Genomic DNA, 22,294 nt, shown 5'->3' with positions numbered 1-22,294 from the left:
AGGTAATCAATTGCTAACTAATTATCAATCCCAAATTGAGATCAATTTTCAACCATTAGATTAGAAGATCTTGTGGTTAATATGATATTAGATTAGAAGATCATGTGGTTAATATGATGCCAAGTGTAATATATTTTAAATTTAAATAATTATTAATTAAATTAAAAGGGTATTAATGTCAAATAGTAGTAATTATAACTAACTACTTTCTCTCTCCTCAAAATCATCTCAAATCTTTAAATTTACGTAATTCTCTCAATTTAAATTATTTTTTCGCAAAAAATATATCAAATTAAAGATAATTTAATAAGGATTCCAACGAGATCTCAATTGCATATGTTCCGACGATGTTCAGGTGATGAAATTTGATAAATTATATTTCAATTTTCGTACGTGTTGATAAGCAGCTATTTTCAACAAATGCAACAAAAAATCTCAATATATTGTAGGCAAAATCTCAATATTATGCATGTCCTCAATAAAAATGTGTTGATATTCCAATGGCATATTGTTGATATTTGTAATACACAATGTTGATATAAAAAAACACTCACGAAAATTATCGTATGATAACATAATGACGATATTACCCTTTTGTTGATATTTTGTCTACTATTTATTGAGATTTTGTGAGCTTTAATCTCATCCACTCATTTTAAAATCTAAGGCTGGAGATTTAGTCTTGATTTTGGATTAGGGTGTTAAAAGCATTAGAATAGGATCCTAAATTTTAATATAAAATTAATAAAATAAGAGAAAGAATTTAGTAATTTGACAAGAGGCTATTTTTTACTTAGACTACTATTGTATGAATTATTTTGATTTAACGCTATTTTAATGTACAAATTTTGATAACTTAAAAATGAATTACGCATTACTTTGTCTAATGCTAATATGCCAATATATTGCTATGACTTATTTTTCACTCACCATTTTTATTTTGTAATGCACATGTGATTCGAACAGTCAAACTTTTAATAAGGTAGTTAAAAGAAAAATATCTTACTAATTCATGCGTTTCTAAACGTTGAAACTAGCTAGGAAATTTGGGAATCATACTTATTCTTGTAAATTGTGTTTATCATTTTTAAGAAAGAAATATTGTATTAATTAAAATAATCTTCAAGTACAATATCATTAAGCCATCTAGGAGTACATTATTATGAACATACCAATTACTGTGTACTTATTAATTCATATCTATGGATTTTTATGTATGAATCGTTTAGATCAAAAAAGACTATGAACATTATAAAAATGAATTTTAAAAATAAACATATCTAAAGATAGAGAAATTTAATTTATAGCCTTGAGACAAACCCATGTTACACGAACCACCTCAAGTTACTAGATGACTTCTAGTGTATGTCGTTTTAGTAAATTAATTTAATATATTATCATATATAGACACTGATTAATCAGATGATTCAGATCAAATACATTAACATCATACTGTGGCAAAGAAAGAATATTGGTTCTGATAGATTTTAGAGCTTTTGTAAGTTTTTACTTCCCTATCCAATCAAATTGATGGTTAGAGTAACATTCACATGTACTAGTAATTATAATAGATCTTCTTCTCTTTTTGCAACCTTTATAGATATGGAGTAAATCATAGTCCTATCACAACCATAATAATAGTCGAATATAAATATTACTACTTTCGTCCAATAATATGAGTCACATTTAGTATGAGCTGAGTTTTAAAAAATATAAAGAATAGTGAGTTGAAAAAGCTAATGGTATATGAGATCCACTTTTTCTATATTAGTTTTATAATAAAATATGAGTAAAGTAACTTAGTGGATGTGAGACATACTTATCATTTATGGTAAAAATGAAATGTGATTCTGATTGTGGGACGAACAAAAATGGCAAAATGTGATTCTTATTGTGGGACGGAGGTAATACATGTAAGTCAAAGTTTAATTTATTAGTAATTTATTTAATAAATGAAAAAGGAGATTAGATTTTGATTTTAAAGTAACTCGTAAATTTGATGATTTTAATCCTAATTTAAGTGATATAAAAAAAATGAACAAATCAAATGCTAGTGTGTGCTTTAAATTAGCGGTCACAAATGGATTGTAGCATACTCTTAAAATGGACGGGCTAAAATGGCCTTCCAACTAAAATGATAATTCATAAAACGATGTGATTGTACTTAAAATAACTACAATTTATTAACCTAGTCCATGTTTAAGAATTATCCACGTAGAAAAAGACATTAACGATGCAAGTTTATTGCTATTGGGAAATGATTGCTACAAGTAACCAGTGGGGATTAAATGTCACCTCATTTCACATGGTTCATGAGTTAGTATAGAGATATATTTTCCAAGTCCAATAAATCATTTCAATTTGTTTAACATCAACCAATTTATTTCTAATCAAACTAATGATATTTTGTTCAAGAGAGATGCATGACCATATATTTATTTTCCCAATTGCAAATAGATTAAGATATACTAGTAATTTACTTGAATTGATAAAAGAGTAGTGAATATGTATATCGAAAATATTAACATGAATGAAGAATTATTACATTAATAAGAACCATGAGTCGTTTTTTCTAAGGAAATAATTTTTTTTTATCATAAATCACACCATATTATATACTACCATACTCTCTCTATATATATGTATATCAAATGTATTAATATAAAATAGTTTCCCTTGTTCAACATAAGAAGAAAACAAAGGTTGTTAAACGTAGATATTGTTCATTTAAAAGCCTTCCAATAGTAACACTAAATTTGGTTGGAAAAGAAACCATTGTTGGAAAAATAAGATTTCACAATCACTTACTAAAAGAGAAGTAATTAACCATTGTTGGATAAATGACCGCATGAAGAAAACATTAGAATAAAATGTTTAGTTGTTGCAGACTAAAATTCCTTCCGAAAACAAATGACTAATTAATTATCAGTTGTGCAAACAAATATAGTTAATAAATATTTATTGGCCTTATTCTATAGCTAACGATCTGCAAGATACAATGATTTTTATATATAGTATTAAGTGTTTAATGATATAATTTGAAGTGATAAATTCATAGAGATAACGATAGTGACATAGATTGCTAGTAAACAAATCGCAGAGAAAATCCCAATAAATTTGTCGTTCATTTTTAAGCATGAAAAATTCTGTCCGCACAGGTGTCGCTACTTTATTCATTTGAAATATGGAACTTAGGAGTATTTTTTTTATATTTTTGTGACAAGTTCAATTTAATTTTTAAGATGTTGTACCTCCAATTAATAGGTCGATATGTTCAAATTAATCCGAATATTTGAGTGTGAGATATGTAAATTGCAATTACAATAATATTTTATATTCTTGCAACCATGTAGTATTAAGAATTTAAGATGGTCGAAAGCTTCGAGATTGTGATACAGTGTCCTTGAATTTATTATTCCCTTCATTCATATTAAACAAATTCATATTATAAGCGGCATGATTTTATGTTAGTGGGTAACAGTGTGTAAATAAAATAAAGGTCTCAACTTAAGAATTAAAATAGTTTGACTTATGTATTCTTCACTACTATAAATGAAAAGTGGCAAATTTTTAATGGACGAATGAAATATTTATTAAAAACACTAATATTACAAAATAAACATTATTGTTGGGTTTTAGAAATAAAAATACACTTGTAATTCTGTATATTGATCGTTTTAGCTCATAGTTCAGTTAATTACGTCATTCAAGACATAAATTAATTCATTACAGTCATTTAGCTTAAAATAAAATAAAAAGATAAATGACTCAATGAGAACGTAAGATGTGTGCATGTGCTATGAAACAATTGTTAATAGTACCAAATATAATGTAACATCCCAAGAATGGCCCTAGACGGAATTTACTCTTTCAGATAAGATATCAACGACTCAGTGTTTTCGACGAATAAATCGATATTGGAAATGTTGATAGTCGATAAATTTTTGTAAAGATAAAGTGTGATGAGAATTATTAGAAATAATTTATGAGTAAAATTATAGATGAGGTTTGTGTTAAATTATCGATTTAGAATTTTCGGTGATTGATTCGATAAAAAAAAAAGAGAGCCAAATTAATTAGATGATTAGTATAGATAAATATTAAGGACTAAAGTACTATTAGAAGCCAATATTAGAAATATGATGTGAAGGGAATCGAGAAGAAAATCGGAGTTGAATCGGCAATCATAAAATAGAATGTGATAGGAGGATAAGGTTGTCTTTCCACATGAATGAAATCCAATCTTCCTATTCGAACTATAAGTGCCGAAAATAATTACATGAATAAGGTATTAGAACTCTAAATTTGACTAGAAATATCAAGAGAAATCTAGAGAAAAAGAAAATATCTATGCATGAATGGAAAGTGCCATTTGTACACCAAAATTACCATGAAATTAATTAATAGTTTAGGGACACTTTTATAAACCCAAAATAACACTATTCATCCTCATTTTCATCCCAAAAGTCGTGCCCTCCATAGCCAAGGAGTTCCAAGCTTTCATCTTCGAATTTTAGTTCCATTTCTCAACGTATTGAATATCCGATCGCGCAATCGGTGTTAAATCAAGTACACGAGGCGGAAGATTAATGACGTCGCAAAGATAGGATAATGATCGGAAGAGAAAAACGGTGCGAAGTGACTGAAACATAATGGTGGTAAATGACTTATGCTCATAAGTCCGCAAGGTAGCATTCTCAGCACTTAAAAGGCCTAATTCTCTTATGTGATTTTACGTGATAATTAAATGTTCTTATGTACTTTATATTTTTTTTTATATGTGAATATGTAACTTGTGAATTCGATGAATTACTATTAATTATGGAACAAGAGACTTATGAAGTAAACTATGTGGATATAATGAATTGTTGAATGAGTTGATAATGACATATGAAAAGAGAATAATATGATTGTGACTGTAGAGGAGGTTCGATAAATAGGGAAATGCGCGTTAAGGTGATGTGATAAATGATATATGTTGATGAGATGTATACGAATATGATTACTTATGATAATGTCTGATATATCTGTGATAATCTCCTATCTGTCTGTGTTGATGGGTTATTCTGGAAATTGTACTTGATTGTGTTTACGCCACGTGCTTGAGTGTGTTATGTGGGTACAATTGGCATGCAATAAGACAGCAGCGCTGCATTATCTGCGATCACTTGTCTTCTGGATAACCGAAGCGAGGATCGTCTCCATCTATGAACTCTGATCTCTGTCTCTGTCTCTGTGATCTCTGATCTGATCTCTGTCTGCACCCTAAATGGGTGGTCTGTGCGGAGTCCCCTCGAGGACAAATTCCGCCATCTGATTTTGTTTCTGATCTGGTCCGCGTACCCTAGTCTGTCACTAAGCACTTAATGGGGCTATCTATTTGTTTGGATATGTGAAAATGTGGTTGGTATGTATATGTGCTATCTGTGTTGGTATGTGATATTGTTTTGTACATGTCACGTGAAATACTTGATGCTATAGAAATGTTGATGATTGTTGATATGTTCTGTGATGGATATTGTCTATTGCTGGATTCTGGGCATGTGTTGGTTATATGGAAAATGCTGACTAATTTATGTTAGAAATTAATAAGACGATAATAACTTGATAGATATGGTGATAATTGGTACTCAAAAGAATCGGCACAATACGCCCAATCGATTAGAATTGAGAAAATTCTGTCCCTATTGTTACAAACATACGATTCATGGGAAAATAAAGAAATAGATTGAACCAAGGATGTCTTATCCTTGAAAGGGGAGAAAAATGACATTATATAGAACACATAGAAATTGAAATAGAAGATATTGCATTTAAATAAAAAGAATCCCATTTGTAGTTCAAATGACAATTAAGGAATAGGATTTTCGGGATAAGAAATAAACTAAACAAACAAACCATGGATAAATCCAAGCGACCCTTTCTTAAATCCAAGCGATCTTTTCGTAGGCGTTTGCCCCCGATTCAATTGGGGGATCGAATTGATTATAGAAACATGAGTTTAATTAGTCGATTTATTAGTGAACAGGGAAAAATCTTATCTAGACGAGTGAATAGATTGACCTTGAAACAACAACGACTAATTACTATTGCTATAAAACAAGCTCGTATTTTATCTTTGTTACCCTTTCTTAATAATGAGAAACAATTTGAAAGAATTGAGTCGACTACTAGAACTACCGGTCTTAGAACCAGAAATAAATAGGCTTGTTTTTTGTTCACTTCAATCAGAATTCCAATCCGAACTCAAATATGGATTCGTTTTTTTTTTTTTGACAAATCTTAGAATCCAGATTTTTGTGTCGTTAAAAAAAATGAATCGGAAAAAAATATTTTTTTATTGAACGTGTTCATTCATTTTGACTACTTTAAGCGCATTCTCAGAGTCATTTTGACTCCAACTCCACCCTCCCGGAGTGTATTCTCCGGGGAACCTCATTTAAATTATTTTGGTGTATTCTTTCCAATCCACTTTTTCTCTAATTTCATTGGAAATCATATAAAGACAATTCCTATTTGATATAGTTGTTTGGGCCAGTATTTTACGATTAAGAAGCAACTGCCTCTTATATAAATCATGTATTAATTTACTATAACTATAGGATACTCCATTTTCTCGAATTACTGCGTTTATCCGAGTGATCTACAAACGGCGAAAATTTCTCTTTTGCTTATCCCTATCCCGATGAGCTGAAACCAAAGCTCTTATTTTCTGTTGAGTAATAGTTCGAGTAAGTCTTGAATGAGACCCTCGAAAACTTGATGCAAATAAACGAATTTTTGTTCTACATTTTCGGGCTATATATCCGCGTTTAACTCTAGTCATTGAATAAATAAAATTTTGACAAATAACTAATTGATTTTTTCTTTCAGTTATTATTTTTACCGTCCTGACCTATTAATAACCAAATGGATTTTTCCAATGTATAAAATAAAAATTCCAATGGCTTTGGCTACTATAACCTTCCCGACCACGATTTTTTGGTATTTTACTGCGAAATAGCAAAGACGATTTTTTGGTATTTTACTGCGAAATAGCAAAGAAATAATAAAATTTCTTTTGCTAGGTGTCAAAAATTTAGTAAAAAAAAAAGAAATAGAAATTAAATGAATAAAGAAAAAGTGGGTTTCCTCGTTTCTATGGTTACTTCTTAAACGGCGAGGTCTTCTCTATACACCGGAGCCTTTGGCTTCATTTAATATGTCATCAATGTTATTGGTAACTTGTATAGTTCACACCACACTCTTTGGCTCTATCCATGAATTATCCAGTAATAGGTCTTTCACAAGGAGACCCACCTATACAGTAACGGTATTTAATTATGAAAGTTTGCTGGGTAGCTGACCCTCGTAGTCCGTTCTTGAACGAGCGAGAACTTCATTTTTATGTTTTTTTATTTTTATTTTTAATTTCAATAAGATTTTTCCGCTTAATGGATAACCATTTGCTACCAATGGAGAATTGTTTCTCATCTTAAATTAAGGTAATTGGATTTGCACCAATAGAAACCATAAACTTTCTACATAATAGAAGGATAGATTTGCTTATTTTTAGATAGTGAATGGAGTACCTTCTTTCATTCTATCCTATTCACTGGTACTGATCATTCATACTGGAAGCGGTTTTCTTGGCTTTTATGTGTCAGCTCATGATCTAAACGAGTCGCACATACACCCTAGTACATGTTCCTCGACGCTGAGGACACCCCCGAAGAGCGGGGGATTTCATGACATTTCGAATGGGCTGTCTTGTATTTCTAATAAGTTGTTTAATAGTTGGCATGTTGAATCATATACATAATGGGCTGGTTTAGATTGATCCTAACCGGATTTTTTTATTTAATATTTATATTGTAACATCTCGGAATTTAGAACCCTAATTTTAGAGCCCTAGAATTAATTGTTGATGACATGGAATCGAGAATGCATTTATTTCATGAGATGATATGGTCGAATTGAGTCTAGGGTTTTGCGTTGAAAGTTTGAAAAGTCAAACCTATGGATTTAATGATGTGACATGTGATATATTAAATTATGAGATTATGTGGCAAATTATTTGTTTAAGGGTGAGTGAGAATATTAGAGAAAATTTCCATAAATACTTGTCACCCTAATTCTTGTAATTTTCGAACCCTAGACCCCCTTTGAAGAGAAATTCTATTTCTCCCGGACTTAATTTAATCCTTGGGATATTTATCCAAATTAAATCCAAGACCCAATTATTTCCTTATTTTAAAGAGGGAAAAAATCGACACCCCTTGTGCCTTGTGATTTTCGAAAATCTCCAAAATAAGGGAGGGAGTATTATTTTTATTTTAATTGATCCCTTATTTGATTTCCTTCCATACCTAGAATTTAAATATTCTACCAAATCTTTCCATACTTCAAGAGATCTTGCCTTAACTTATTCTAGACAATATTTAAAATCCATGCCTTATTTAAGAAGGCAAATAGACGCCTCTTTTGACTCCAAGTGGGAGAATTCTTAATTTTATTTTGTTCCGTGATATTTTATTCTACTCCGAAAATTATACCAAAACGAAACCATGGCTAATTAGATGACCTAATTTTCGAAAATTGCCATGCTTGATACCTAGTCTATTTTTGTTAATTCTTCTTCCCTACTTCACAATATTATTTTATTGTGTAGAATAAAATCTTACCAAATATTCTATTCTAATTACCTAAAGATCTTGTTGAGCTCTATAAATAAGAACCAAAACCCCAACCCTAGCCCCCATAAATTTCGAAACCCTCCCCCATACACTCTCTCAAATTTTCTTCTTCTACTCTCCAATATTTTGCTATCTTTTGGAGAAGAATTGAAGTTTAATCCAAGAACTTTGAAGAATCAAGGCTAATACTTGTATTCTACCGATTGTTTTTCTCTAAAAGGTATTTTGTTTAAGAGTTATGCTTGTTCTCTTTCTACTTCTTCTTTTTCTTCTTCTAACCGATTAATCGGTCTTCTTGAACCCTCATGCATCTTGGTTGAGTGAAAGAGGGATAAAAAGGGATGTGGGAACATGTATGTGTGTGTGCCGTGTATGTGTGTGTGGCGTGTGTGTGTGTATGCGACGTGTGTGTGTGTAGTGTTTGTATGGTGTGTGTTTGATGGTTAAATAATCTTGTGTGATAAACATGATCTTGATTAATTAGTGATGATAAGATAAATCGTTGGGAAGAGGGAAAAGTAATGAGACATGCATGGGTAAGAGTAGTATTGAACCTAATTTGTGATATGTGCCTATGTGATTAAAAGGTGAAACTTTGGTTGCGAAGCCGGATAACGGAAAAGCGAAACTACTTGGAAACTAAGCAGTCGAGGTGGGCTTTACTCTTAAAACTCTCTTTTATTTTTGTCAAAAATATTGATTGGTGTTATAAGGGTGGTTTAACTGTTATGCCATGCCTATGTCTGTTTTATTGTGATATTGTGCGCCTGATGCCTAGTTTGTGAGTTCGCTCCATTGGGCTAGGGCTATGGATATGTTTATACGAATTCGGGTCTGAGTATGGGCCGCAAGCCCTACCAGGCTGTGTACACGAGGGGATCGGGAGCCGTCCTTGCTAGTCGGCCGGTCTCATGGGCGAAAAGTGTGGCCACACTTTTTCGCACCATGGAATGATTGTGATTGTTATTTTGATGAGGAAAATGGGGAGTTATTTTGACTGGCCAATCTATGGAAAATATATTTTGTGATACTCGTGATATATCTCTTATAACTGCTTAAAACTCGAGTTCACTTTGTAAGGGTGGCATAACTTGTAAATGTTTTGGCAACGAGCTCACTGAGTATTTCAAAATACTCAGCCCTGCATGTGTTTTCCTTATGTGCAGGTTGAATGATGACGAGCGGTGGCGGGTGTTGAGCAGTTTAATTAATTAATATGGACATGTTGAACTTCAAGCGTAGTTGTGTCTTCATACATAGCTATACTTTCTCTTGGTCGCTTTCCGCTAAATTTTGATACACTTTAGAATTTCTTTTGGAATATTTGCATCTTGCCTTCGGTTTGAGGCCTTAGCCTTTTTCTTGTGACTTTGTTTTGGATATTATGTCGTACTCCTAAGATATTTTGATCGTCATTTATGATCTCTTTCTTCCTTTAAACTTCTAGGTTAAGTTGTTGCATTAAATACTCTGATATTTCTTCCAATTCTTTTGGTCAGTACTCTTTAAATGAAACCCTAGCCTATGTTTACTTCTCTAGGGTCGGTTTTGGGTAGCAGCCGCCGCATTTATTGTACCCTAGGAGGGCGGGCTGGTACATATATAGTCAACTTATAGATAAAATTTCAAATCACTGATTTGCACAAAATCCATTTTTTTCATTCAACTGCTACAAGATCAACAATTCCATAAGCTCGGGCTTCTGTTGCTGACATAAAAACATCTCTTTCCATGTCTTCAGATACAACCCATAAAGGTTTGCCCGTCCTTTGTACATAAACCTTTGTGAGGGTTTCGCGTAGTTTCAGTAGTTCTTCCGCTTCTTAGATAAATTCTCCTGTTTGTGCTTCATAAAAAGAACTACAGGTTGATGGATCATTACCCTGCTAATAGTTCTATCTGGTGTGATGAAAGAAACAGAAAAGAAAGATAAAGAAAAATAGGAAAAAGGATAAAATTGAACAACCGTACGGGCATTATCTTTTATGCATTGCATATGGCTCTATAATGAAATTAACCCCTACTTCCCGTTCAAGAAAGATAAAAATAAAATCTATCAATCCCAGACGAGTAAATGATCAAAATGCCGCCCTTCTTTTTTTTCGGAGAAGTTCAAAAATACTATGATGGCTCCGTTGCTTTCTATTTTAAAATGGATTCTTTTTTTTGTCTTTGATTCAGCAATCCCAAAGTTTCGTTTTGAGCTAACCAAAAAGGGAAATTTGGTTTTTTTCGCACTCTTTTTTTATAACTTAAATATTGTTAAGAGCCCATTGGTGTGAAAACAAACAAGTTTGTGACGCTGAATTGGACTTCCGATAGATAAGAGAAAGTAGGAAATATCTTTTATCTCATACTACTCTCTCGATACATAATCAAATCTTTTGAAAAAAAAATTCATATCGAATTCAAAGTGCCATGCTATTATTACTTAATATTCGTCTGGCGAAGGCATAGTTTTCTTTTTTCTCTCAAATAAAAAAACTTCATTGGCGCCAAGCGTGAGGGAATGCTAGACGTTTGGTAATTTCTCCTCCAACCAGAATAAAAGATCCCATTGACGCGGCCAATCCCATGTATATTCTATGGACTTCTGGTCGTACAAATTGCATAGTATCATAAATGGCTACTCCGGGAATCACCCATCCGCTAGGAGAGTTTATAAACAAATAAAGATCTTTGGTCTCATCCTCGATACTGAGATATACCATAAGACCAATAAGTTGATTCGAGATCTCGCTATCAACCTCTTGGCCTAAAAAAAGTAATCTTTCTCGATAAAGTCGGTTGAGTAGGGTAAAATTTATCCCTTAGGAACCATACATGCACCTTTTGATGCATACGGTTCAAAAAAAATAGCGAAGAAAAGAATCAATGTATAGATTCTAGCCCTCTTTCTTTTATTTTTCGAGCTTTTCTACCTTTTTAATGAAAGGGCTTTTTCTTAGATTTTTCAAAAAAAAAAATGAATTTTGATTTCTTCTTTGATAATATAAAAAGGGGGTAAATAAACTTATCAAATTTACTTCTCATTGATGTATTCTTTCATCGAAATTCAATCCAAATCGCGATGATATTTTCTTGTTCCTGAATGGGCTTCTTTCATCTTTTTAGGTTTATGCTCTACTCCGGGTAAAGATATGCCCGATTTTGATTTGCACATATAGGACAAACCCTCCCATCACCATTTCTTGTTGTTATGACTTTACAAATAATCATTTATGAGACACGTAGTAATCATAAATATATTACCAATTGGGTTTTTCTAAACGGAGTCTGGATACCTCATTTTTTTCGTCCACAGCCAAAGCCAACCATAAATTATTCTAATTGATATAATTCTATGAATTCCCCCAAAGAATGCATTTAATTGCAGTTCACGCTCCAATTTTTCGATGATTCAATTTCTCTTTCTTGGGCGAAACAGAGGATATCTCGGTCGAGGTGGAGAACGGGGAAATCCCATATGACCCAATATATCTGACAAGTCGCACTATACGTCAACCCAAGATGAATCTTCCTCTCCAGGACTTCGGAAAGGAACTTTTGGAACACCAATAGGCATGGATTGAAAAAAAAAATGAAATACTATATTTCACTTTGATGTGGAAACGTAACAATATGGTTTTATTGTCTTTATAATATTGACTTTATCATATTTATTTTTTCCATATATTAGAAAAATTTAGAAAGAAATACAAATAAATAAAGGAAAATTTTTACGAATAGATCCTTCTAATGATAAATGAAGGATGGACACATTTACTCATAGAAAATGGTATCAATCCACCATTGCATATTGGTACTTATCGAGTATAGAATAAATCTGCTTCTCTTTGTTCTTACAAACAGAATTCTTCCATTATTACGAATAGAATATAGAATCCTAACCCTTGTTAGGAAGTAATCTACTTAACAGGGGAAGTCTATAGGATAGTCATAGTATAACCTTTCCAATGCAATAAAGTTACGTAGTGTCTATTTTTCTTCGATAAAGGGGTATTGTCCATGGGTTTGCCTTGGTATCGTGTTCATACCGTTGTATTGAATGATCCCGGCTGATTGCTTTCCGTTCATATAATGCATACAGCTCTGGTTGCTGGTTGGGCTGGCTCGATGGCTTTGTATGAATTAGCAGTTTTTGATCCTTCTGACCCTATTCTTGATCCAATGTGGAGACAGGGTATATTCGTTATACCCTTCATGACTCGTTTAGGAATAACCAATTCATGGGGGGGTTGGAGTATCACAGGAGGAACTGTAACGAATCCAGGGATTTGGAGTTACGAAGGTGTAGCTGGGGCACATATTGTGTTTTCTGGCTTATGCTTTTTGGCATCTATCTGGCATTGGGTCTATTGGGATCTAGAAATCTTTTCTGATGAACGTACAGGAAAACCCTCTTTGGATTTGCCCAAGATCTTCGGAATTCATTTATTTCTCTCCGGGTTGGCTTGCTTTGGTTTTGGTGCATTTCATGTAACAGGTCTGTACGGCCCTGGAATATGGGTGTCCGATCCTTATGGACTAACGGGAAGAGTACAGCCTGTAAATCTGTCGTGGGGTGTGGAAGGTTTTGATCCTTTTGTTCCGGGAGGAATAGCTTCTCATCATATTGCAGCAGGTACACTGGGCATATTAGCGGGTCTATTCCATCTTAGCGTTCGACCGCCACAACGTCTATACAAAGGATTACGTATGGGAAATATTGAAACTGTACTCTCCAGTAGTATCGCAGCTGTCTTTTTTGCAGCTTTTGTTGTTGCTGGAACTATGTGGTATGGTTCACCAACTACTCCCATCGAATTGTTTGGTCCCACTCGTTATCAATGGGATCAGGGTTATTTCCAGCAAGAGATATATCGAAGAGTTAGCGCTGGGCTAGCCGAAAATCAAAGTTTATCAGAAGCCTGGTCTAAAATTCCTGAAAAATTAGCTTTTTATGATTATATCGGCAATAATCCGGCAAAAGGAGGATTATTCAGGGCAGGCTCAATGGATAACGGAGATGGAATAGCGGTAGGATGGTTAGGACATCCTATCTTTAGAGATAAAGAAGGGCGTGAGCTTTTTGTACGTCGTATGCCCACCTTTTTTGAAACATTTCCAGTCGTTTTGGTAGACAGCGACGGGATTGTTAGAGCGGATGTGCCTTTTAGAAGGGCAGAATCTAAGTATAGTGTTGAACAAGTAGGTGTAACCGTTGAGTTTTATGGTGGCGAACTTAATGGAGTCAGTTATAGTGATCCTGCTACTGTGAAAAAATATGCTAGACGTGCTCAATTGGGTGAAATTTTTGAATTAGATCGTGCGACTTTGAAATCCGATGGTGTTTTTCATAGCAGTCCAAGGGGTTGGTTTACTTTTGGGCATGCTTCGTTTGCTTTGCTCTTCTTCTTCGGACACATTTGGCATGGTGCTAGAACCTTGTTCAGAGATGTTTTTGCCGGCATTGACCCCGATTTGGATGCTCAAGTAGAATTTGGCGCATTCCAAAAACTTGGGGATCCAACTACAAGAAGACAGGCAGTATGATACAAGACCACTTTGGCATTTTCCCCTTCTATTTTTTCTATTTTATTTTTGGGGGAATTTTACATAGAGTACCGGAGTTAATTTGAATCATCGCTTTTTTATTTTTGCTCTTTCAAGATGATTCCCAAAAAGAAAATGAAAAAAAAAACGAACAAGTAGGAAAGCTATAATTGTAAACCACGATCGAATTTATGGAAGCATTGGATTATACATTCCTTTTAGTCTCGACTCTAGGGATCATTTTTTTCGCTATTTTTTTTCGAGAACCGCCTAAAGTTCCACCTAAAAAGTAAAATGATTTTTCATTATCTCCATTGAAGTAATGAGCCTCCCAGCATTGGGAGGCTCATTACTTCAACTAGTCCCCGTGTTCCTCGAATGGATCTCTTAGTTGTTGAGAAGGTTGCCCAAAAGCGGTATATAAGGCGTACCCGGTAAAACTTACAAGTAAACCAGATATAAAAATGGCGACTAGGGTTGCTGTTTCCATTATGATTATATAATTTCAAGACCCCAACGTATCTATCATAAGATCGTTTATTTACAACAGAATCGTATACAAAGTCAACAGATCTCAATGAATAGAATAGAATTTATGGCTACACAAACTGTTGAGAACAGTTCTAGATCGGGTCCAAGACGAACTAATGTAGGGAGTTTATTAAAACCATTGAATTCGGAATATGGTAAAGTAGCTCCCGGGTGGGGAACGACTCCATTGATGGGTGTCGCAATGGCTCTATTTGCGGTATTTCTATCTATTATTTTGGAGATTTATAATTCTTCCGTTTTATTGGATGGAATTTCAATGAATTAAATCTATAAGAATTACAAAGTCCTAGCTTTTTTAATTTTTGAATAAAAAATAAATAAGTTAGAACTCAATTTAATGGCTTATTCTATTTTGGTAGTTCGATCGTGGAATTTATTTCTTTCTGTATTTCCGGAATATGAGTGTGTGACTTGTTATAATTGATTCTATTGATAGTACAGAGGCTAGATCTGTCACCTTGATAAAGATGGTTCTACTTCATCGGATATTTATTCATGTATCTGGAACACGAACTATATGAACTAGATTAATAAATATTTGAACTATGATTCATACTGAATATTTGACCTCGTATCCGGCGGCAAAAAAAATGCAACCCGTTTGAAAAAAGAAAAATCTTTCTTTTTTTTTAGTCATTTTATCTAACTCATGAAATACGTGATCAACCGAGGGTTCTTACTCGGAGAATCCTCGGGTTAGCTTAGGATTTTTTATTAAATCGTCGTGGTTCGAGTATGAATCTGAGGTTTTAATCAATTCATAGGGTCTTAACAAGAGAATTCCTATTAAATCAATAATAAAGAAAGGAAAAAGCCTTATTAGAGACAAAAACAAATAAAAAAAATAAATAGGTAAAGAGAAGATTCAAGAGGCCCGTAAGAATAAAAATAAAGACGGTTGAGCCAACTTGATATTTTGGTATTATCACCACAAAAAAGAGCTTTCATATCTTTTCTCCTTTCGTACATTTAGAGAAGATTGAATGGGAAATTAAGAAGTTTCAAACTTTCTATTCCATATCTGACTATTCTTTTTTTTATTAGGTGTTTTTGCTTGATCTGTACGAGATGAAAGTCTCATATACGGTTCTGAGGGGGGGGGGGGGGGGTTCGCCTATCTCAATAAAGTCTATGATTGGTTCGAAGAACGTCTCAAGATTCAGGCGATTGCGGATGATATAACTAGTAAATATGTTCCTCCCCATGTCAATATATTTTATTGTTTAGGGGGAATTACTCTTACTTATTTTTTAGTACAAGTAGCTACAGGGTTTTCTATGACTTTTTACTATCGTCCGACCGTTACTGAAGCTTTTGCCTCTGTTCAATACATAATGACGGAAGCGAACTTTGGTTGGTTAATCAGATCAGTTCATCGATGGTCAGCAAGTATGATGGTCCTAATGATGATTCTACCTGTTTTTCGTGTGTATCTCACTGGTGGATTTAAAAAACCTCGCGAATTGACTTGGGTTACAGGTATGGTTCTGGGAGTATTGACCGCATCTTTTGGCGTAACTGGTTATTCCTTACCTCGGGACCAAATTGGTTATTGGGCGGTGAAAATTGTAACAGGTGTCCCTGAGGCTAGGCTATTCCTGTAATAGGATCGCCTTTAGTAGAATTATTGCGCGGAAGTGCTAGTGTGGGACAATCCACCTTAACTCGTTTTTATAGTTTACACACTTTTGTATTGCCACTTCTTACTGTTGTATTTATGTTAATGCACTTTCCAATGATACGCAAACAAGGTATTTCTGGTCCTTTATAAAGAAGATATAGAATAGATATTTGCAATCAATCATTTATCACTTAGAGGAGGAATGATAGTTTTTATTGCTACAAGTATGGATTATTGAAATAATAAGACATGCATTTTGATATTTCCCTTCAACCAATCGTGTCAAATAAATAATATTGTGTAGTTGAAGGGAATTCTCCGAAGAGAAAATGGATTATGGGAGTGTGTGACTTGAATTATTGATTGGTCTGTGTGGATATACGTCTGCCACATGGGAATTCACAACCAAATGTGTCTTTGTTCCAACCACTATGTAACCTCTATACAGAAGATAGACTAGTTCGCTTGAAGAGAATCTTTTCTATGATCATATCCAAATCATGTTGTACATGAGTAGGCTCCGTAAGATCTAGTATAATTAATTTGCCACTTAATACTTACTTAAAATGGAATAGTATGGAAATGCATTCATTTCCTTTGCATTGATATGATTGATAATACTATCGGGGTGAAACAAGAGATCTAGAGAAAAAGAAAATTTAGGCTAGACTAAATTAGTAACAAGTAAACCTTTTTTGTGTGTATCTCCCACTATTCTATATTTGGAGATAACATAGTAATCGTAAAGTCTGAGACGACCCAGAAAGCAAAAGTACTTGATCAAAACCAACTTTGTAAGCCGACTTGGGTATTGAGTATTTATTTAGACTTAGAACCGAATTCTTTGCAATGGATGGTTCTAATTCCGGAAAAAGAGTCAAATTTTTCTTACATTGAATCATTCATATATGTGTAGATATAATCAACACATAGATTTTTTATAGATTAATTTGTTTCTTTTGAGTCTTGCTCGAGCCGAATGATAAAAAATTATCATGTCCGGTTCCGCGGGGGGTTGGATCTATAAGAATTCACCTATCCCAATAACAAAAAAACCTGATTTGAATGATCCTGTATTAAGAGCTAAATTGGCTAAAGGGATGGGTCATAATTATTACGGAGAACCCGCATGGCCCAATGATCTTTTATATATTTTTCCAGTAGTAATTCTAGGTACTATTGCATGTAACGTAGGTTTAGCGGTTCTAGAACCATCAATGATTGGTGAACCGACGGATCCATTTGTAACCCCTTTGGAAATATTACCAGAATGGTATTTCTTTCCTGTATTTCAAATACTTCGTACAGTGCCAAATAAATTGTTGGGTGTTCTTTTAATGGTTTCAGTACCTGCGGGATTATTAACATTACCTTTTTTAGAGAATGTTAATAAATTCCAAAATCCATTTCGCCGTCCAGTAGCGACAACCGTCTTTTTGATTGGTACTGCAGTTGCCCTTTGGTTGGGTATTGGTGCAACATTACCTATTGATAAATCCCTAACTTTAGGTCTATTTTAATTTGATTCAATTGTGAAATAACACGACGTGTGTATCTAGGGAATAGTCGCTTCAAGCGACTTCTCCCTAGATACATCTATTCAAGAAAATTTGGAATTTCTTTCAAATATATGAATTGTGCTACAGATTCAAATCTTATATCTTAATTAAACCCAACAGATTTAAAATTTCGTTTTTGGTAAAAAAATTGCGAAATGTTTTTCTAGAATGCCCAATATCTCTTTTACATCTCCTAGGGATGCTCAATTTTCATAAGATCTTCTTGACTTTTATTCATAAGGTCCAATAATGTATATATATTGCACTTTATAAGGCAATTATAAACTCTAGGAGACAATTCGGATTGATCAATAAAAATGGATTTTAATGCTATTTTGTTTTTTTGGACTTTATTCAATTTATCGTGAAAAGTAAAGGGGGATAAAGGAACCATATGTTGATTGTGCTCTAAAGGTAAGTTTTCTTCGTCCTTATATAAAAAGGGAATAAATAAATCAATCAAATTCTGGGAGCCTTCATGAAGTGCTTCTTTCGGAGTTAAACTGCCATTTGTCCATATTTCGAGAAACAGTATCTCTTGTTTTTCATTCCCATTTCCATAGGAATGAATACTATGATTCACATTTCGAACAGGCATGAATACAACATCTATAGGATAACTTCCATCTTGAAAGTTATGTGTCATCTTTATAAGATATCCGCGATTTCTCTCAATTTCTAATCCAATATGCAAATTAATTGGTTATGTCAATCTAGCTATATGTTGTGTATTGTCGACAATTTCTACATAAGGTGGTAAGATGATATCTTGAGCAGTTACATATCCGGGACCCCTAACACAAATAGACGCGTCACAAGTTCCATATACATTACTTCTTAATACAATTTCCTTCAAATTCATTAGAATTTCGTGGGCCGATTCTTGAATACCCGTTACAGTAGAATATTCGTGGGAGACATTCTCGGATTTTACACGTGTGATACATGTTCCTTCTATTTCTCCAAGCAAAGCTCTTCGCATCGCAATTCCTATTGTGTCGGCTTGTCCTTTCTTAAGTGGAGCCAGAATAAATCGACCATAATAAAGGCGTTTACTATCCGTTCTCGATTCAACACACTTCCACTGTAGTGTCCGAGTAGATACTGTTACTTTCTCTCGAACCATAGTAATAATATTCTTTTATTGAATTATTTATTTCTCTTGTTTCTCTTGAAATTGATTCACTGTTTATTTCTACACACGTCTTTTTTTCGGAGGTCTACAGCCATTATGTGGCATAGGGGTTACATCCCGTACAAAAGTTAATAGGATACCACTTCTACGAATAGCTTGTAATGCGGCGTCTCTTCCGAGACCGGGACCTTTTATCATGACTTCTGCTCGTTGCATACCCTGATCTACTACTGTATGAATAGCATTTGCTGCTGCAGTTTGAGCGGCAAAGGGTGTCCCTCTTCTCGTACCATTGAATCCACAAGTACCGGCCGAGGACCAGGAAACCACCCGACCCCGTACATCTGTAACTGTGACAATGGTATTATTAAAACTTGCTTGAACATGAATAACTCCCTTTGGTATTTTAAGTGTACTTTTACATGCACCAATACGTACGTTTCTACGTAAACCTGTTCTCGGTATAGCTTTTGCCATTATTGTATCATCTCATAAATATGAGTCAAAAATATATGGATATATCCATTTCATGTCAAAACAGATTCTTTATTTGTACGCCGAGCCCTTATAGTGAGTCTGATTATCCCTTTATCCTTGTCTTTGTTTATGTCTCGGGTTGGGACAAATTACTCTAATGCGCCCCCGTCTACGGATTAGTTGACATTTTTCACAAATTTTACGAACGGAAGCTCTTATTTTCATATTTTTCATTCTTTATCTTAATTCTGAATCTACTTCTTGGTAGAAAATAAGTTTCTTGCAATTTTGAATATCGAATCATATTGAATAAAAATCACCTAATCTTTCGAATCCTTGTTTCGGAGTCGATAAATTATACATCCTCTGGTTGAATCATAACGACTTACTTCAATTTTGACTTTATCTCCGGGTAGTATCCGGATAAAACTACGCCGTATCTTTCCCGAAACATAACCTAGAATCAGATCCTCATTATCTAACCGAACCCGGAACATGCCATCGGGAAGTGATTCAGTAATTAAACCTTCATGAATCTATTTTTGTTCTTTCATTCCAGGTAAAGCCTCCTTGAGGTATCAACTAATGTAGGAGAAACGATATTAGACAACTCACCCCCCTTTCTTTTTCTCAATATAGGAAGAGGTTTCGGATTTCATTTGGATATTAAATGGATTACCATATATAACATAAAATTTCTCCGCCGATTCCTTCTAGTCGAGCTTCCCGATCTGTCATTATACCCCGAGAAGTGGAAATAATTACAATCCTCATTCCACCTAAAATTCTAGGAATTCGTTGAGAGTTAGAATAGATTCGTAGACCAGGTCGGCTGATGCGTTTTAGATTTAACAAATTTCTATAGGGTCTTTTTCTATTCCTGCTATGTCGCAGGGTTAAAACAAATTTTTTTTGTTTTTTTCTCGATGTTTTCTGACGTTTTCGATAAAACCTTCTCGAAAAAGTATTTTAACAATATTTTCGGTAATATTAGTAGATGCTATGCGAACAACTCTTTTTCTATCCATATCAGCATTTCGTATAGAGGTTATTATCTCAGAAATAGTGTCTCTACCCATGATGAATTAAAACTTTTGGCGTCCGGATATAATTAACATGTTTTTCTTTTTTTTTATTGGTTTATGTTTATAAATTTTTCAAGGTATATGCGCGAAACACAAGCTACAAATTAATCTAGTTCTTAATCTATATTCCCTTCAAATACCACAAAAATTAACATCTCTTTTTTTTTTTATAATACTTCGGGAGCTAATGAAACTATTTTAGTAAAATTTAATTGTCTCAATTCGCGGGGGATTGCCCCAAAAATGCGAGTCCCTTTTGGATTTCCTTCTTGATCAATCACAACTGCAGCATTGTCATCATATCGTATTATCATACCGCTGTCACATTTAAGTTCTTTACAGGTACGAACAATTACAACCCTAACTACTTCTGATTTTTCTAGCAGCATATTTGGCACGGCTTCTTTGATCACAGCAACAATAACGTCACCAATATGAGCATATCGGCGATTACTAGCTCCTATGATTCGAATACACATCAATTTGCGAGCCCCGCTGTTATCCGCTACATTTAAATAGGTTTGAGGTTGAATCATATAAATTTTTGAATCTATTCTTGCAATGCAAAGGATGAAGAAAATAAAAGAAATATTGTTTGTCTAAGTCTAAAAAAGAAATAGGCGATTTTGTTTCATCCCCAAGACTCATTTCTGTACGTTCTACTTTTTATCCCGAAATAATAAATTGAGTTCGTATAGGCATTTTGGATGTTGCTATTAAAATAGCCCTTTTAGCTATATTTTCGGTAACTCCACCCATTTCATATAGTATTCGCCCCGGTTTAACAATAGCTACCCAATATTCAGGGGATCCTTTCCCCAAACTCATACGCATTTCAGCAGGTCTTACTGTAACTGGTTTGTCTGGAAAGAGACGGACCCATATTTTTCCACCACGGCGTGCATTTCGTGTCATTGCCCTGGGACCTGCTTCGATTTGTCTCGATGTGATCCAAGCGGGTTCAAGTGCTTGAAGAGCATATTTACCAAAACAAATACGATTACCTCGATAAGATATTCCCTTCATTCTTCCTCTGTGTTGTTTACGGAATCTAGTTCTTTTGGGGTTATAGTTGATGGTTGTTTCGGAATTCCATCTCTACTACAGAGCCGGACGTGAGAGTTTCTTCTCATCCAGCTCCTCGCGAATAAAAGGATTCCAAATTGAATTTCAATTAATTTAATTTGAATAGCTATTAGAACGTTTTTCTAAAAAAATTTCTTTTTTCTAACGTCCTAATAAATATTTATTCTCTTTTGTCCTTTATCCGAGTTTACCAATTCAAAAAAAGAAGGTTTTCGCGGGCGAATATTTACTCTTTCAATCTCTATTTCAGTCCTAGCACGCGTTCGTCATTTTTCAAAATAGATGAATGGATTTCCGGTTTATTTCGCCATCCTAAGTAGTGAATCATTAAGATTCGTTTATTTAATAAAATATTTTGCATTCACAGGTTCCTTCGTTTCCACCACTTCGTGCTAAATGATTAGGTCAAAATTCTACAATGGAGCTTATAATCCAATTTATTCTTGAGTCAACCTTCTTAGTCTTTATTGACTCGAAGCTCTTGAGTTTTTCTAGAAGAAATTAATTGAATATTTCATTATGTATGAATCAATTAGTATTGATGCTTTATTACACTGTCTTTTATGAGA

General features: G+C 33.9%; 1 protein-coding gene and 1 long non-coding RNA gene across 3 annotated transcripts; both read left to right on the top strand.

Moving 5' to 3' along the window:
- Positions 1–4,324: 4,324 nt before the first annotated feature.
- On the top strand, positions 4,325–10,090 carry LOC148926830 (uncharacterized). 2 transcript variants are annotated; one of them, XR_016130559.1, is made up of 3 exons: positions 4,327–4,688; positions 9,263–9,327; positions 9,842–10,090. It is a non-coding gene; the product is annotated as an uncharacterized LOC148926830 (long non-coding RNA). The 2 variants fall into 2 exon arrangements; XR_016130558.1 differs by lacking the exon at positions 9,263–9,327 and having other exon boundaries at positions 4,325–4,688.
- A 6,777-nt stretch (positions 10,091–16,867) lies between these two features.
- LOC125199455 (cytochrome b6-f complex subunit 4) lies at positions 16,868–18,025 on the top strand. Its single transcript, XM_089059492.1, has one exon. The coding sequence runs from the start codon at positions 17,379–17,381 to the stop codon at positions 17,901–17,903; it is 525 nt and encodes a 174-aa protein (XP_088915618.1). The 5' UTR covers positions 16,868–17,378; the 3' UTR covers positions 17,904–18,025.
- The last annotated feature ends 4,269 nt before the right edge of the window (positions 18,026–22,294 follow it).

Source organism: Salvia hispanica, chromosome 5 (assembly GCF_029641045.1).
Source record: "Salvia hispanica isolate PSC_SH4W2 chromosome 5, Shi_PSC_v1, whole genome shotgun sequence".
Taxonomy (NCBI): domain Eukaryota; kingdom Viridiplantae; phylum Streptophyta; class Magnoliopsida; order Lamiales; family Lamiaceae; genus Salvia; species Salvia hispanica.
Note: the sequence above shows the minus strand (reverse complement) of the source record. Positions and strands in the feature narration are given on the sequence as shown.

What these genes read in the sequence shown, in the direction of transcription:
- LOC125199455 (XM_089059492.1), top strand. Translation starts at nt 17,379, where the DNA reads ATGTCCGGTTCCGCGGGGGGTTGGATCTATAAGAATTCACCTATCCCA.